At 40.3% G+C, this 15,688-nt stretch overlaps 1 protein-coding gene across 2 annotated transcripts; it reads right to left on the reverse strand.

The window, feature by feature from the left end:
- Nucleotides 1-55: 55 nt before the first annotated feature.
- LOC308397385 (reticulon-4-interacting protein 1 homolog, mitochondrial-like) lies at nucleotides 56-8,909 on the reverse strand. Of its 2 annotated transcripts, XM_080883261.1 has the most exons (9): nucleotides 8,285-8,908; nucleotides 8,051-8,202; nucleotides 5,874-5,942; nucleotides 5,283-5,407; nucleotides 4,768-4,816; nucleotides 4,509-4,645; nucleotides 3,816-3,999; nucleotides 1,948-2,043; nucleotides 56-870 (listed from the first exon to the last, which is right to left on the reverse strand). In XM_080883261.1, the coding sequence occupies exons 1-9, from the start codon at nucleotides 8,580-8,582 to the stop codon at nucleotides 676-678; spliced, it is 1,305 nt and encodes a 434-aa protein (XP_080739387.1). In that variant the 5' UTR covers nucleotides 8,583-8,908; the 3' UTR covers nucleotides 56-675. The 2 variants fall into 2 exon arrangements, with proteins under 2 accessions (XP_080739387.1, XP_080739388.1); XM_080883262.1 differs by lacking the exon at nucleotides 1,948-2,043 and having other exon boundaries at nucleotides 8,285-8,909.
- Nucleotides 8,910-15,688: the final 6,779 nt, after the last annotated feature.

Here is a 15,688-nt window from a genome sequence, read left to right on the forward strand (position 1 = left end):
ATTTAGTACATATTGCTTTTTTCCAGCTGCATGCAACACAAGGAAACAAATATCATGTCTTTTATTTTTGTTTAATCAAAACTATTCAACATAGAACTTTTTTCTTTTCAATATAATAAAACTATTTTTGTCAATGAACTTCTCAAACAGTGCACAGTTGAGTGGAATGGACATGCAAAAAACAAAACATTTCAGATGTTTGTTGTTCCCCGAAAGTTACACTGATATATTCCTTTCAGATTATGTAGCTTTACAGGATGTCCACATAATTTCACATACAAGGTAGTGATGGGTAACTAAACCAAAAAAAGAAAAAACAAATAGTTTCTTCCACATTTGTAACAGAAAAGCTTTTTTATACAATGTTGTACCAGCCAGCTAATTACCAAAAGTCTGGTAACCATAACCAGCTGCATGGTTGACATGAGGAGCATTTAGCTGGTAACATTAGTAATTTCAACATGATGAACACAGCACGACTTGAGAACTTTGAAAACTTTGAGTACATCGCAGAAGGCTCGTTAACAAGAGATACAACTTCTGGTATCTTCTAATTACAAGCGCAGGTCACGACTGCAGTCTGCTACAAAACAGACTACCTCTCACTCTGCTGATGGTGAAGGGGAGGTGAGAAGGATCATAACAGAAACTCTCTAGGCACCTGCTTTCCTCTACTTAGCTTTGCTTGGCTGTTTCTTGCACTGACTCTACAGTCTCCGTGCTGCTGTCCTGCACCAGCTCTTCAGTCTGTCTATCGTCCTCTTCAGCCACCCTGACTACCGTCTTCCCTCTGGCATGGCCCTTCTCGAGCTTCTGAAAAGCCTGAGGCACCTGAGTAAATGAGAACTGGGCCTCCACAACAGGCAGGATCTGTGACAGAGCAGCAGAAATGGGAAATAATTAAAAGATCAGATTTACACATTTAGGCAGGAGTTCAATTGATTATGAAAATTAGTTTTGGCTTTTGTTTTAATGGCGCTTAAAAAAAAAACCCCATCAGAATAAGTATTGACAGTCTGTCATGAATGTGGCAGCTTGTGCAAATCCGACTCGTGAGGTAAGCACCATGCATTAAGAGCAGCAAACCAGACAAAATGAGTAACTGTCCAAACTTAACAGCACTGGAACCATTTCCACTTTCACATCTTAGTGAAGAGGCTTTTTTGCAAGTCACAAAGCACTGCAAATTACAGTGATCCCATAATCAAACCCATTATCAAAAAAGTTTAGTCTAGCAAATAACCACAAACTCCTAATGCTACAACATCGCTGCTTTCATAGTTGCAAGAGTGAAAACGTGAGGGAGGGGTTTAGAATGTGATGAGGCTGGACAATCCTGTGCTAGTCCCAGAACACAAGCAGCCAGGCTTGTTATTGTGGTCACCATCTTTTGTCTTTAACAATGAATGGGGAGGGCAGTCGCGTCACTGGAAACCATCCACACTTCTGACTGCAAATAGGACAGAGAGAGCAGAGAGATCATGCGTGTATGTTTTGTGAGGAGGGGTGGTGGGGCACCGGAGGTCATAGATTCCCGCCACTGGCCTGAGTTTGCTGCTTGCTGTAAGCCCCAGCACAAAAGGACAGAGGTCCCACACGCTTTTGCGAATGGCTGCTCAGCACTGTTTAAAAATCCATTCACCGTCTGATGGCGCCTGACTCAATCGCCCAGCAGCCAACCGTGCACAACACCAACCAACCAGCCAACCAGAATAGCAGGAATGTGATTCTGACTCCCTCACAAAGCCACATGGGAGCCTCGGATACAAACTCATAGGGAATCCATGGTATGTTCCGTATTCAGTGAGTTGCATGATCTCCATCTCTGCATAAATTCAACTCTCTGCCTGTGACGGATTTGCAAATTAGACATCACCCTAATTCTGTCAGTACAAATGGTCCTAAAAGGCAGGTGTGCATGATATGAATAATAAAGCCATATAGTACCTTCCCTGCATCTACCAGCTTGCTGACTTCATCCAGGGCAGGTCCATCTGGTGCATAAAATCCCCACCTATAGAAGACTCCGCTTGATAATAAATTCTAAGAAGAAAGCAAACGGGAGGCAGTAATTAGAAGTCAGGCTTGTCTGCATCTCATACACATGAGTAACCACACAGAGTTATCGGTTAGGAAAAAAGAGAAGGAAAATGTAAAAAAATGTACTTTAAAAAATTAAGACCTGGATCAGAACACCAAAAAAGACAACTAAGCTGACTAAAACACACATGGCAGTTACCCTGACTTACAGTAATTAGCACCATAAGGATTTAGGAGGAAGAAACCGCATTTTGTATGAAAGGACTAATTAGCACTAATTTCCTGATAAGTTTTCAATAAACTACTGAAGGTTACTAAAAATGTTAAAGCACCTAATTTAAACATTTATGTTTAGATTAATGATTTGGTTTTGTGAATTTTCAGACGCACTGTCATGAATAACTGATGATGAGATGAGCAGAAACAGGAATATTGGATTATATTAGCAGTGTTATTGTTCACATCTAGTAATACAATTATCATTTATTAAATTGTTGTTCTTAAAAAATAATACATAACTTGAAAGCTAGTATTTAGTTTTACACACACGGACACAAACTGGACCTCTGACCATCACATATCGCATGAATCTGAGCTACGTTTCTTTGAGTGATGCAGGATTCTGAGCACAAATACTTTGGTTGATGGCATACTAGTTTATTAGGGCATCTAAATTAAACAGAGAAACCACTAATGGTTTGTTTCACTAAGATTTTTCCTGCTATATGTGAAAAAGACCAGGACTGCCAGCTATGAAAAAAGGTCTGTAAAAGGTGCTCCAAATGTCTAAATAAAATTAGTGGTGTAATAATTCATTTAAAACAACAAAACCAAACATAACCTTGCTTTATACTTGATAATATTGTGTTATTATGTAAAACTGCTCTGGTAAAACCACCCTGATTTGCTTGTTAAAAACCAGACAGTTCATGATTGTTCAGTGCAGCTCTAGTTTGACACTAGAGGGCTCAGTTGCACAGATAAAAATGGCAGGCTGTCCAGCGTTGGGCACCGAGGGTGTGACTGATGCAGCGGAGCCTCGCCAAAGTGACCAGCTGGCTGCTCCCATGGACAAAAGGCCTCGGAGGCTTGGCAAGAAACACACAAACAGTGGTATTTGCCGGGAGGGGGGGGAAATGGTTGGCCACAATCTGAACAAACACCAAATACTGCTGGTTCAGCAGCAAACACATGCACGCACGCACACACACACTGTCTCATCCATTCTAACGCTGCCAGCTGTGCTGTCACCAGTGCCTACCCTGCCCAGGACAAGTTCACTCAGTCCCTAGAGCACCCTGTCCACCCTGTCCTCGTCTGTTCGGTCATGATCTTCATGACATGAACACCAGCTATTAGGGAAACGCAACACCACAAACCTAACACGCATGCAGGGACTCAAAGTGTTAATGCTATTCCATCTTCACCTGCACACAGCACATACAAACAGAAGAAAAAATACAGGCAGTGCAAAAATTTACTGTGACGCTCAGTCAAGTCATCACTTGACTTTTCCCCCCTCCCTGTGTCACCTCAGCTCCAATCCATATAATCAACTGAATGGAAAAGAAATATCCATGTCTTCTTTCCATGCCACTGAGGATCAAGTATGACATTTCAATTTGGAAGCACTGGCAGGCCACACCCAGAATAATGCCTTAGTGAGAAAAACAAACCTCAGTCCGTGTTACAAAAATAAACAACCTCAGTGGAAGCTTTTTTTGTGTGTACATCCACTTTTGTTTGAATCAAAAGTCAGTTTTACTGGTGTTTACCTGAATGGCCTTGCTCTGCAGAGAGAAACCAGCATTCAATGTACCATCCAATAGGCCCATAGAGTCGGTGTTGAGAAGTAAAGGTGTTACCAGTGTGACGTATTTTGCACCAGACCAGGGCTTTAGCAGGCCCATCGCCCACTCCTCTGTGTCCCCACCCACGCCGTCAAAAACAACGTCAAACCTTGAGGTGGAAAAAAGAGGCAGACAATCTTGTAAACATCTTGCTGGAAATGTGGTAAAAAAACAAAACAAAATTTACTTTTTCAAAACAAATTATCCTATGTCAGTACACTATGCACTGTGCTGGTTTAGCCCCTTGCTGGAATTCTAAGACACCAAACCAAGCACTACCAATTTTGTTTTAGGGGCAGGAAAATAAATGAACCATCATCCACTCAGACCTTAAACCGTGGTTTCCATGGAAACTAGAAAGTGAGTCAGCGAACAGGTGTGCCAAGCTGATAGGAATATGTTTACCACATTTGGGTGTTTAAAGGGCGAAACACACCAAATTTAGCAAATCTAGATGAGTCCTTTTTAATTAACACGTTCACTGGATTGGCACAGACTCTAATGATACTTCAGTAGACACCAGCATTGGGACCAGTGAGCAACATTTTGCTCCAGCGTTTCTTTAAACACAGTACAATCTAACCACACAAGTTTCAATGTATACACTGCAGCTCTTACTTCTCCATCATTTCTAGTTGTTCAACCACATCTCCTGCTGTGTAGTCCAGCACTTCATCAGCTCCCAGCCCTCTAACAAGACCCACAGCGTTCTGAGAGCAGGTGACCGTTACGTGGGCGCCCCAAGCCTTCAACAGCTGGTGAAACATAAAGGATAAAAAACAGGGAGTATGCACACAGCAAGAGATCTTACTTTGTCAGGGTTTAAAAGGCATAAATATAGATACAGGCATAGCCAAACGAAGACACTCTGTCTTACCTGAATAGCAAATGTTCCAACACCTCCTGATCCTCCAGTGATTAAAACTCTAGGAGGAGAAACCCCAGCAACAAGAGGGTCATTCAATTACTGTGTGACTCATTTATGCAAAGCTACGAAAAGAAGTGGAAGCCTCAGGGGGTACAAAGGGATTTGCAGGATTGGAAGCTATTACGTTAGCCGAAAAGAGGAAGTTCTATTAAAATTCGGGTTAGGTTAAATGTTTTGACGTTTGCAGGTTAAATGCGTTATTTTAAAACTCTTGTTGCCAATTAAAATGAAATGAAAGTGTTGAAACGGGTTTCGTTACATTCTGAGTCGACATGACTGGACTGATTTCTCAACAAGGAAAGAGCATATTCAATTCTCCAAGTCACAAACGAAAGACATTATTAAATCTTTTATAGCATTCAGGGGCTTAACACTTTTTTAATGTTTTTTTTTTAATAAGTATACATGGCAACAGGGTGAAATGAGCTCAACATAAAATTATTTTGGATCAGGCTGATTCTTGCCTTTTATTTGAAGAACTGTCTCTGCAAAGACCACCTCCATTGACAAGTGCAGACAGAGAAGTGTTGGCTACATAAGGAATGGATGCCGCCTCTATGTGGCTCAGTACTTTTGGCTTATGGGAAACCTGCAAAAATCAGCCACACAGAGAGTGTTAACAATGTTAGAATTGCATTCACTTGTAAACAATATTTTACATTTATAAACTTTGAGGCTGTGTCTAATCAGCACAGCTACTGTGAGGGCAGACAGCCAGAGTCGGAGAATAAATGAAGTTCAATGCAGCAAGAAAACACAGGGCAATTTGTATGTCCCTTTAATTGGTGCCACGGCAGCTACAGCTAACAAACAAACTTAATCCTAATTACATTTTACAGTGAAGGATTACTAAACAGGGTTCGCTTCTTCCGAACTTTTGTTTAATGTATTTTACAGTTTAAATAAGGGTTCTCAATGAACTTTTTCCATTAGTTTAAAAACAAACTGACAATAAAATTACTTTAATCTCAGTCTTTGTGTAGACACTAGTTAAATTATTCACAGTTAATTCTGAAAATGCACCGCCATCCAACTGCTGCACAGACTCTGCTCACCTCGTACTCTGTTAGAGTCACATATTCAGCCAGGCTGCCTTGTTTCCAAGGGGGAACAGCAGCCCACACCTGAAGACAAATATGACATTTAACATGCAGAACACAACTTAAATTAACCACCTACTCTCACTCTCTGAATCTGGTTAATCAGCTATTAGGGTCTCACACAACTGCTCCTGTCCTTTCTCATCATTAGACGTTTCCAAAGATATTTTTATACTGGTGAAATACAATTACTAGAATAGTGCATGTGGAAAATTTTACTGCTGTATTGTTCAGTGATTTAATTACATTCACTTTAAGCCAGATTTGCATAATTGCATTTCTCTCTGCAGGAAGACAGTAATGTAGATATGTGGGAGACAGCAGGGTCTCAAATTATTATGAGTCACACTGACTGGGAGACCAAGCAGAAAGCACTTGATCTTTTCAACAAGAAAATGTCTCTGAATGACTTAACTATGGAGGTGCATGTAAGTGGGCTAAGCAATATAACCATATTTAACTTTAGAAAAATTGTGTAACATCAGCAAATTTGCCTTCGCATTTTTAATATGGTATTTATCACTTCACATAAAATCAAGGGTGCCCAGTCTTTATGACTTTGACCCTCAGTCCATATGTCTATGAATATCGTGACTATATTATTATGCAAATAATATATTATAAATGTACAAGAACAAACAAAGCATTTTGCTTGCTTTGTGCACTTTCTTTTACAGTCATCTACTCAATTTCAAATGGCATTTGAATCTGACAAAATATTAAAAAGATCATCCTGTCTAGTTATTTTTCAGGTTGTCAGTTGATCACTAATAGACACTTATTGGCTACTTTGCATGGTACACCAGATCAATTGCTTGTTAAAGCATATAGCTAATCAGGCAGACATATGGTCCATGGGAGCAGCATATCAGTGCATTTATGCATGTAGACATGGTCAAGACAACCTGATGAAGTTCCCCATCAGAACGAGGAGGAAAGGATAATTTAATGGACTTTGGATATGACCTGGTTGTTGATGCCAGATGAACTGGTCTAAGCATTTCAGACACAAATTATCTATTGGGATTTTCCCCACTCAACCATCTCTTGGGTATACAAAGAATTGACTGAAAAAGAGACATTTTTCAGTGAGCATCAGTTCTCTGGTCAAAACGTCCCTATTGATGTCAAAGAATGGCCAGACTGGTTAAAACTGATAGGAAGGCAAAAGTAACTCAAATCACCACTTGTTACAACCAAGGAATCCAGAGGAGCATCTCTGAATGTGCAATATAATGAACCTTGATGCAAGTCAGCTACAGCAGCAGTGGAAGACCACACCAGTTGCCATTAGATTAGAAAAAGGTTGCCTGGTCAGACAAGTCTAGATTTCTACTGTGGCATTCAGATTGTAGGGTCAGAATTTGGTGAAAAGAAGATAAATGCATGTATGCATCATGCCTTGTATCAAATGTTCAGGCTGGTGGTGGTGGTATAATGGTGTGGGGGATATTTTCTTGGCACACTTGGACCCCTTAGTACCAACCGAGCATCATTTAAATGTCACAGCCTGTCTGAGTATTGTTGCTGACCATGCTGATCCCTCCCAGCAGGATAACACCATGTCAGAAAGCTCACATCAAACTGGTTTCTTGAAAAGGACAAGTGTTCTTAAATGCCCTACAATCCAATAGTGAACTTTTGGGACGTGGTGGAACGGGAGATTCACATCATGAATGTGCAGTTGACAAATCTGCAACAACTGTCCAAGTCAATATGGACCAAAATCTTCAAGAAATGTTTCCATCACCTTTTTGAATTTATGCCACAAAGAATGAAGGTAGTGAAGGTAGAATGAAGCAACAAAATAGCAACTAATAAAGTATCTGATATTACAAAGTCACTTTTTAAGTGCACATGTACAACTTAATGCATTCCAAATGAATAGAAGAGGCACTAGAGTACAATATGAGAATATGGTAAATTTTCACTAACAATCTGAGAAAGCTTGTAGCTGCTGCTGATGTTGTAATAGAATGTGTCTAGATGTGTTTCTAATATTCCTTAAGAGGATGTCAATAAAGAGCACTAAACACTAACTTTAACATCAATGCAATGAATGCAGCTATAATATTATTGTCACTAATTTCCAGTACATCTTTTAAAAGACGATTGTGCAATGCAGAACCTACCTCATCTCCCAGGGCAAAATGGGTAACCCCAGATCCACAGTCCACTACTACACCAGACAAATCACGACCAAGAATGAGAGGAAACTCAGTGTCATTGTCCATCACAGATAATGGATCTCTTCTTAACTTCAGCAGTTTAGCCCCATAGCCACCTGAAATTGAGAATTTTCTTGGCTTATTGATGTAAGTTATTCGTTTCTTTGTTAATTATTAATTTGAGTTAGCAGCACTTACCCCTCATAGCTACATCAAGGGGGTTGAGACTAACTGCATGGACCTTAATCATCACCTCAGTGGCAGAACTAATCGTGGGAACGGTGGTCTCTTCTGTGTACTTCAGAACACCATTACTGCCATACTGATCAATGATCCATGCTGACATGCAGCCCTGCAGCCTTGGAGGTGAACTGCTCATATTTCTTGTGAGACACACTCTGCACCCTGTCCTGGCTAATGTTTTAATGGATCCTGCTGCTGTCGCATTGAATAAACACAGAAGCCTGGTTGATGTCATAGCTCTGGCAGAAGCCATTCTAGTCGCCTTCCAGCTCACTGCTACTACAAGGTCAGGTTTCGATACAACATGACATTTAGGAGACTTCTCACCAAGCTACGTAGCTACACAGCTAGCATTAGCATGTCGAAGTTATCGCCGATCAAAACAAATGTGTAAAAGTGCAAAACGAATCAAATAATCAAGCGATAGCACATTCGTGCACTATTTTTATGTAACAGAAGTCTCAAAGAGCAACAGCTGTTACAATAATGAACAGATAACACACATCTCAGCAGCTGGGTACATAACAACATTACCAAATAAGCTAACCTCTGAACTCACAACGGCAGCCAATCAGTTTCCAGAACATCATGGCCACGTGACTGTCGCGCATTGCATGCCGGAAACTCGTGGCAAAACAATCCAAGTACTGCATCAAATGCAAGCATTTGCAGCACCGCAAAACGTTCTTTCTCCGGTTCCAATACCTTCTTGCTTTTTCTTTGCCCCTCCAAAAAGGTATGAAAGCACTGAATAGACGCTGACGTAATTTTTAACTTATTCAGTTAAATGTTTTCATAAACGTTTTCTTACTAATATAAAACAAGCATTTTATTAATTAATTAATTAATTAATTGAATACTAATTAATTAATTAATTAATTAGTATTCATTAAAGTTTGAACTGCAGCTTGATATTAGTACCATTTGTTTATCTCTTCATCATAGTTCCTAGAAAAAACAGCAGTAAACTAAAGGCTACTGGGCTTTTCAGTGTACTAGACTCCTATTATGTAATTTAACAATTCGTCTTTTTATGATGTATCGGGCACATTTAATTGTCTTTTGATTGTTTCTAAGCTACCTCTTGGCATGTTTTGGGTAGATTGATAGATTACCAGTTATCTATGTACGAAAAACACCCTTGTGCACAATGCACAATAATTATGTAATACTTATTTTGCTAATTTGAACAGGTAAACGGGGAAACTAATAAAATGCCCAAGACATAAACCACAAAGATCAGAGCCACCAATATATAAGTGGGTTACACTTTTGTCTAAAAAGCAAAAGGAAGAAGCACAAATCCCTCTTAGTTTGCATCTGTGAGTTTGGCGTAAACATTCCACCATGCGGAGCTACCTACTGTGGACACCTCTGGTAAATAAAGGAACAACTGAATGTGGCTTTATTAGTCAAAAGATCAGAACTTGAACTAAAAACGTTCCAGCACCTGTGACAGAACTAAACACTGAACCAGAGTATAGTCACTTTGCAAGAAATTATTTAAATATCAAATTAACTGCTACAGCACTGTTGCTGTTGTTTAGAAAAGTAGGCTGTAAGGTCCTTACCAGTTATATCCCTTTCTCTGTAATAAGAGTTGTCAACAAAGAATGAAGTCACAGTTTTGTGCTTTGCTTAATTGTGTGCAACAGTTGATGCTACACTGTGCATTATGATAATAATAATAAACTCAGAAAAAAGACTACAAACACCCTTACTTGTTTTCTCAAGCTTGGATTACATTTCTTCCTGATGAGTCTCATTAATAGCTCATTAATAACAGGCAGGAGGTTAGTGCAAACCACAGCGAGATGGGAGAGTGGGAATTACCTATTATTTTAAGCAGTTATGGATGTATTGACTACAATAGTCTAATGATGACATGGCCTGGTTGTTAAATCATATTAAATATATATATATATACTGGCTACGGATACCGACTACGGAACGGAGCAGTTGTCAGCCACCTCCTGTACATGGATGACATCAAGCTGTATGCCAAGAGTGAACGAGACATCGATTCACTGATCCACACTACCAGGCTATACAGCAATGACATTGGAATGTCGTTCGGACTGGAGAAGTGTAGTCGGATGGTATCAAAGAGAGGGAAGGTAGTCAGAACTGAGGGGATTGAACTACCAGAAGGCAACATTGCAGACATAGAGGACAGTTACAAGTACTTGGGGATCCCGCAGGCGAATGGGAACCATGAAGAGGCCGCTAGAAAAGCTGCAACCACCAAGTACCTGCAGAGGGTCAGGCAAGTCCTGAGGAGTCAGCTGAATGGTAAGAACAAGATCCGGGCCATCAACACGTACGCCCTGCCCGTGATCAGGTACCCTGCTGGGGTAATAGGCTGGCCAAAGGAGGCGATAGAAGCCACTGACATAAAGACAAGAAAGCTCCTTACCATGCATGGAGGGTTTCACCCCAAGTCCAGCACCCTGAGGCTGTACGCTAAGCGGAAGGAAGGGGGCCGGGGACTGGTGAGTGTCAGCACCACAGTCCAGGATGAGACAGCGAACATCCAAGAATACATTGGGAAGATGGCCCCAACTGACCGAGTGCTCAGTGAATACCTCAGGCAGCAGAAACCCAAGAAAGAGGAGGGAGACGAGGAACCATCATGGAAGGACAGGCCCCTGCACGGTATGTACCACCGGCAGATAGAGGAGGTGGCTGATATCCAGAAATCCTACCAGTGGCTGGACAAAGCTGGACTGAAAGACAGCACAGAGGCACTAATCATGGCAGCACAAGAACAAGCTCTGAGCACAAGATCCATAGAGGCTGGGGTCTATCACACCAGGCAAGACCCCAGGTGCAGGCTGTGTAAAGATGCCCCAGAGACAATCCAGCACATAACAGCAGGGTGCAAGATGCTAGCAGGCAAGGCATACATGGAACGCCATAACCAAGTGGCCGGCATAGTGTACAGGAACATCTGTGCCGAGTATAACCTGGAAGTCCCGAGGTCAAAATGGGAGATGCCCCCAAGGGTGGTGGAGAATGACCGAGCTAAGATCCTGTGGGACTTCCAGATACAGACGGACAAAATGGTGGTGGCTAACCAACCGGACATAGTGGTGGTAGACAAACAGAAGAAGACGGCCGTAGTGATCGATGTAGCGGTTCCGAATGACAGCAATATCAGGAAGAAGGAACACGAGAAGCTGGAGAAATACCAAGGGCTCAGAGAAGAGCTCGAGAGGATGTGGAGGGTGAAGGTAACGGTGGTCCCCGTGGTAATCGGAGCACTAGGTGCGGTGACTCCCAAGCTAGGCGAGTGGCTCCAGCAGATCCCGGGAACAACATCGGAGATCTCTGTCCAGAAGAGCGCAGTCCTGGGAACAGCTAAGATACTGCGCAGGACCCTCAAGCTCCCAGGCCTCTGGTAGAGGACCCGAGCTTGAAGGATAAACCGCCCGCAGGGGCGTGCTGGGTGTTTTTTTTTGTTTTATATATATATATATATATATATATATATATATATATATATATATATATATATATATATATATATATATTATTAAGTATTATCAACCAGTTTTGATGGCACTTACAGCATTTATTGTCCTATACACAGCAGAAATGGCAGCAAAAATGGGAAGAAAGAGCTAAAATGCATTAGCTACAAAACCAAAAACCCATCAAATAGCAATAATAGCCTCTTATCATAAAAATGCAAGTGTACATGAAAAAATTATAACCTAATATACTTGAGAGGCCCACTCGACACTGAAGTGATTGTTGAGTGCTCCATCAGCTGGAGCCAAATGGGTGGAATACATGCCAGTGTAGAGGCCTAATGGAGAGCACACGCATCGATGTTGGAAACATAAAGCAAATGGGTAGAAGAGATTATCTGTTTATTCTTCAACGGCACACATGGGGGTATACTCTGGTTTGTTATGATGTTCAACAATCAGTTAGATTGATTACTTTCTTGTTCTGTAATTGCCTCTTTGGAGACCAACTATTATTTTTTCCGTTACATATTCTGATAGCACACTGGTTAGGTTTAGGGTTAGGGTCTAACAGGGTTACAGCAAATAGGCTGCCTTGCTTTTTACCATCAAGCTTCACTGTTTCTGCATCTGGGTTTCAAACTAAGTCCCGTCATAAGGCACTGAAAAATAAAACAACAAAGTAGCTTCGTCAACTCGTGCTGTCTTCGTAACAGGCTGATGAAATGAATAGATAAAACAGATCACACTGCTCATGCAAGTGACACAAGCTGCAAAAATAATCAATGTTCCAGAAAGCGATGGGAGAGAGGTGAGAAAAGAAAGAACGAGGGCCTGTGGCTGTGCGATCATGATTCAGCATGAAACCAGGCAACAAACAGCACTGTCATTATGATCACAGCTCCCAGGGGAAAGAGGACACAGTGGAAATTGGGTGCTTTGTCTATGTTGGCTCATTATAGAGGGTCTGTCTAATGAATTATACTTTTGGCTGCTGCTCAAAAAAAAACTTCAAATCTGTGTTAGCGCAAGTAGAGGGTGCAATCTTTCATCTTCACAGAAACAATCACTGCTTAATTTTTGTTTCTTATGGGATGAACTACCTAAGACAAGTGTTTGCTCAGGCTTTGAGAAGGATCTGCTTTAAATTTGCATTTTCAGGAGGGTCATTCTTTCACAGAACCTCTGAGTGTAGCTTTTCTAGGCCTCCTTTCTATATTGGGACATGTGGCCTAAATCACATGGTTGCTCTAAAAATTATTGCTTTGCTCTAATTTAATATAGTGATAGTTTAATTTTTAAACTAACAACACATCAACCCTATCTTTAGGTCATCTGTCTACCCGAGAAGTAGCTGTATAAGGTATGTATCTGTTTTTCTCTTTTTAAACTGCATCCCAGAGTCAGATAAATTAGCCTGCAGACAGACTTCCCGATACTTGGCAAAACACAACTAAACAGTGAGCCCGTGGTTAGTTTGGGCATTAACGGCCCCTCGTTACTTGGATAGCGATCACACAAGCCTTATTCATTACCTGACAAACCAGCTCCGTCTGAGACACAACAGAGAAGGAAAAGAGGCCTGTGCACTTGCTGAGGTCTGAGATTATTTATAGAATGAACGACTGGATTCTCTCCTTGGTATCTGCTGCTTTTTTTTCTCAATAGGCCAGACATTAACGTTGTTGTAGAGGAAGCTAAATGTTATGCATACATTAAGCTTCTTTATCGTCCGTCCTAAATCTAGATCTAAGATCATCTTAATTGTACCAAATTAAATGAATTTTTATTTTCTGCCAGGTATAGAGTAACTTTTGTTGCAATGTTTACAGAAGTATTTGTGCTGTGTTTGATGAGCTTGACCACATGTTCACTCAAGGGATCTCCCTTTTTTATGACCACTCTAGAGGCCAAATTATGTGCAAGTTGACTGGGTTTTCCAGTTCATGTATCCATCTGAGTCACATCAGTGATGTGATGTATTCACCAAGGGGCCTGGACAACACACAGGGCAAACACACCTAAAGCCTGAAAGCTTGTTATCCTGTTTTAGGAATCCTGTACTCACATGAGTCTCACTGAAAGAAATGGAGTTAAGTGTAATCAGGAGACATGCTTTGAAAAAAAAAACAAAAAAACAGAATGAAAATCTCATGCAAGGCTCCAAAATCAACCCTCTAATGCTAAGTGTATCAAATTCATTACATGAGGTTTTGAGACCATTTAAACCTAACCCATGCAAATGTTTTTGTTTAAGCTAAACTGGCTGTGAGCAATAAATTGCACAAAAATGCAGAATGTTGCAAGAATTATACAAATTGTTGTTTATATATGCAAATGATATTTGCCTTCTTTATTTTAATTGGTTATAAGGTTCAATAAACACACATAAATTCTAGTTTCAAGAAATCGGAATTTTCTGACAATTATTTCATGGTTCCAGCGTTTCAGCCTAAGATTTGCACACTGTATTTTCACACATACAAATTAAGCATATATACATATACATATTGCACACAGTAATCCAAGGGTTTATGTTTTTACTACTATTAATTAACGAAAAATGACAATGAGGGCTCTAATGTCTATCTCACAGTAATCATGACACAGAGGATATGAGATGCATATCAACATATGCATATCAACATATGCATATTCAAGTGCTGTTCACTGATATAGAACCCCCAAAGTACTTTTATTCTGACCTTGGATGATAACTCCGTATCAAAGTGAAGAGATGGTATTAACAAGCTCCTGTTAGCTGTAACAACCAAAGATGAAGGCTGTCTCCCTCTTGACAGAGTTATGTGTCGGGGGCTAATCATATCTGTATATAACTACATAACTACATCTGCCAACTTGACAGTTTTTTGTTTCCTTTTTTGAAACATCTAGCATTCTCTGTGCCTGCAAAGTAACAGTGTAACTGTTAAAGGCACAAAGGTTTTAGAGGTTTGTATCAACTGCAGTATTTGGTGTCAGTTTGACAGTTTGCTTGTAGACATATTTTGTTTATGAATAATTTACAGAGGAGAGTGGATGCTCTAAAATCATAGCTCACAGCCTATTTTTCCCCAGGCAGATAGCATGTGGAGTGTTATTGATTTACAATTACTGCTATTGTTGTTTCCTATATAACTAACAGTATTTAAATGCAATAGTTTATCCTCGAGCAATTAACATTGAAAGATTGATTCCAGAGAGCCAAAGAAGATTGGTTGATATGCATCAGAGCATAAACATTTACTAATATATATTTTCTGTTGTTGCTTTTTAGGCTCTTACACATGAACCAAGTCAGTGGCATAGGAAACGTAATGTGCTCTGTTGTCCATCTTATAGATAACATCTTATCTTCAGTCTTCCTCTATGCTCCAAGGACAGTGTTGAGAAAGTAATACAATGTTTATTCTGTTTATCCGGTGCATTAGGAAGAACTATGCCATATGTTGATGTCAGAGTAAATTGCTGTTAATTTAAATCACCAGTGGATACAGCAAAACAACAAAGCAAATACACTTTTAGATACCTGCATGTGGACACGCACACACAGTGTTAGACATCCAGCTTAAACCCACATGATGTCCTGCCCATTTCACTAAAGCTAAACCCAAATTTCATTCTGATTATTAGATCTAAAACCACATTTAACCAGTTTACTTCATTTCAGAACTAATGGCCATCCAACCAACTTAATTCAGACTGTGCACAGTCTGAAATGGAGAGGTCATAAAAGTGAGCAGAGCACACACACTTTTTTTGTACTTTTATTTATATTTGCATAATTAATAACCACTAGAACATAAACAACCACTTATACAACATTCTACTGTAAGCTGTGTGATCTGTTATATTTCTGCTTTTGTTCTCTCTAAGGATACAAAAA

This window comes from Rhamphochromis sp. 'chilingali', assembly GCF_963969265.1.
Source record: "Rhamphochromis sp. 'chilingali' genome assembly, chromosome: 5".
Taxonomy (NCBI): domain Eukaryota; kingdom Metazoa; phylum Chordata; class Actinopteri; order Cichliformes; family Cichlidae; genus Rhamphochromis; species Rhamphochromis sp. 'chilingali'.

Coding starts and splice junctions, on each gene's coding strand:
- LOC308397385 (XM_080883261.1), bottom strand. CDS start 8,582: ATGGCTTCTGCCAGAGCTATGACATCAACCAGGCTTCTGTGTTTATTC. Junction 4,817..5,282: donor GACAGTTCTTCAAATAAAAG/GCAAGAATCAGC, acceptor TTCTCCTCCTAG/AGTTTTAATCACTGGAGGAT. Junction 4,646..4,767: donor TTGGAACATTTGCTATTCAG/GTAAGACAGAGT, acceptor ATGTTTCACCAG/CTGTTGAAGGCTTGGGGCGC.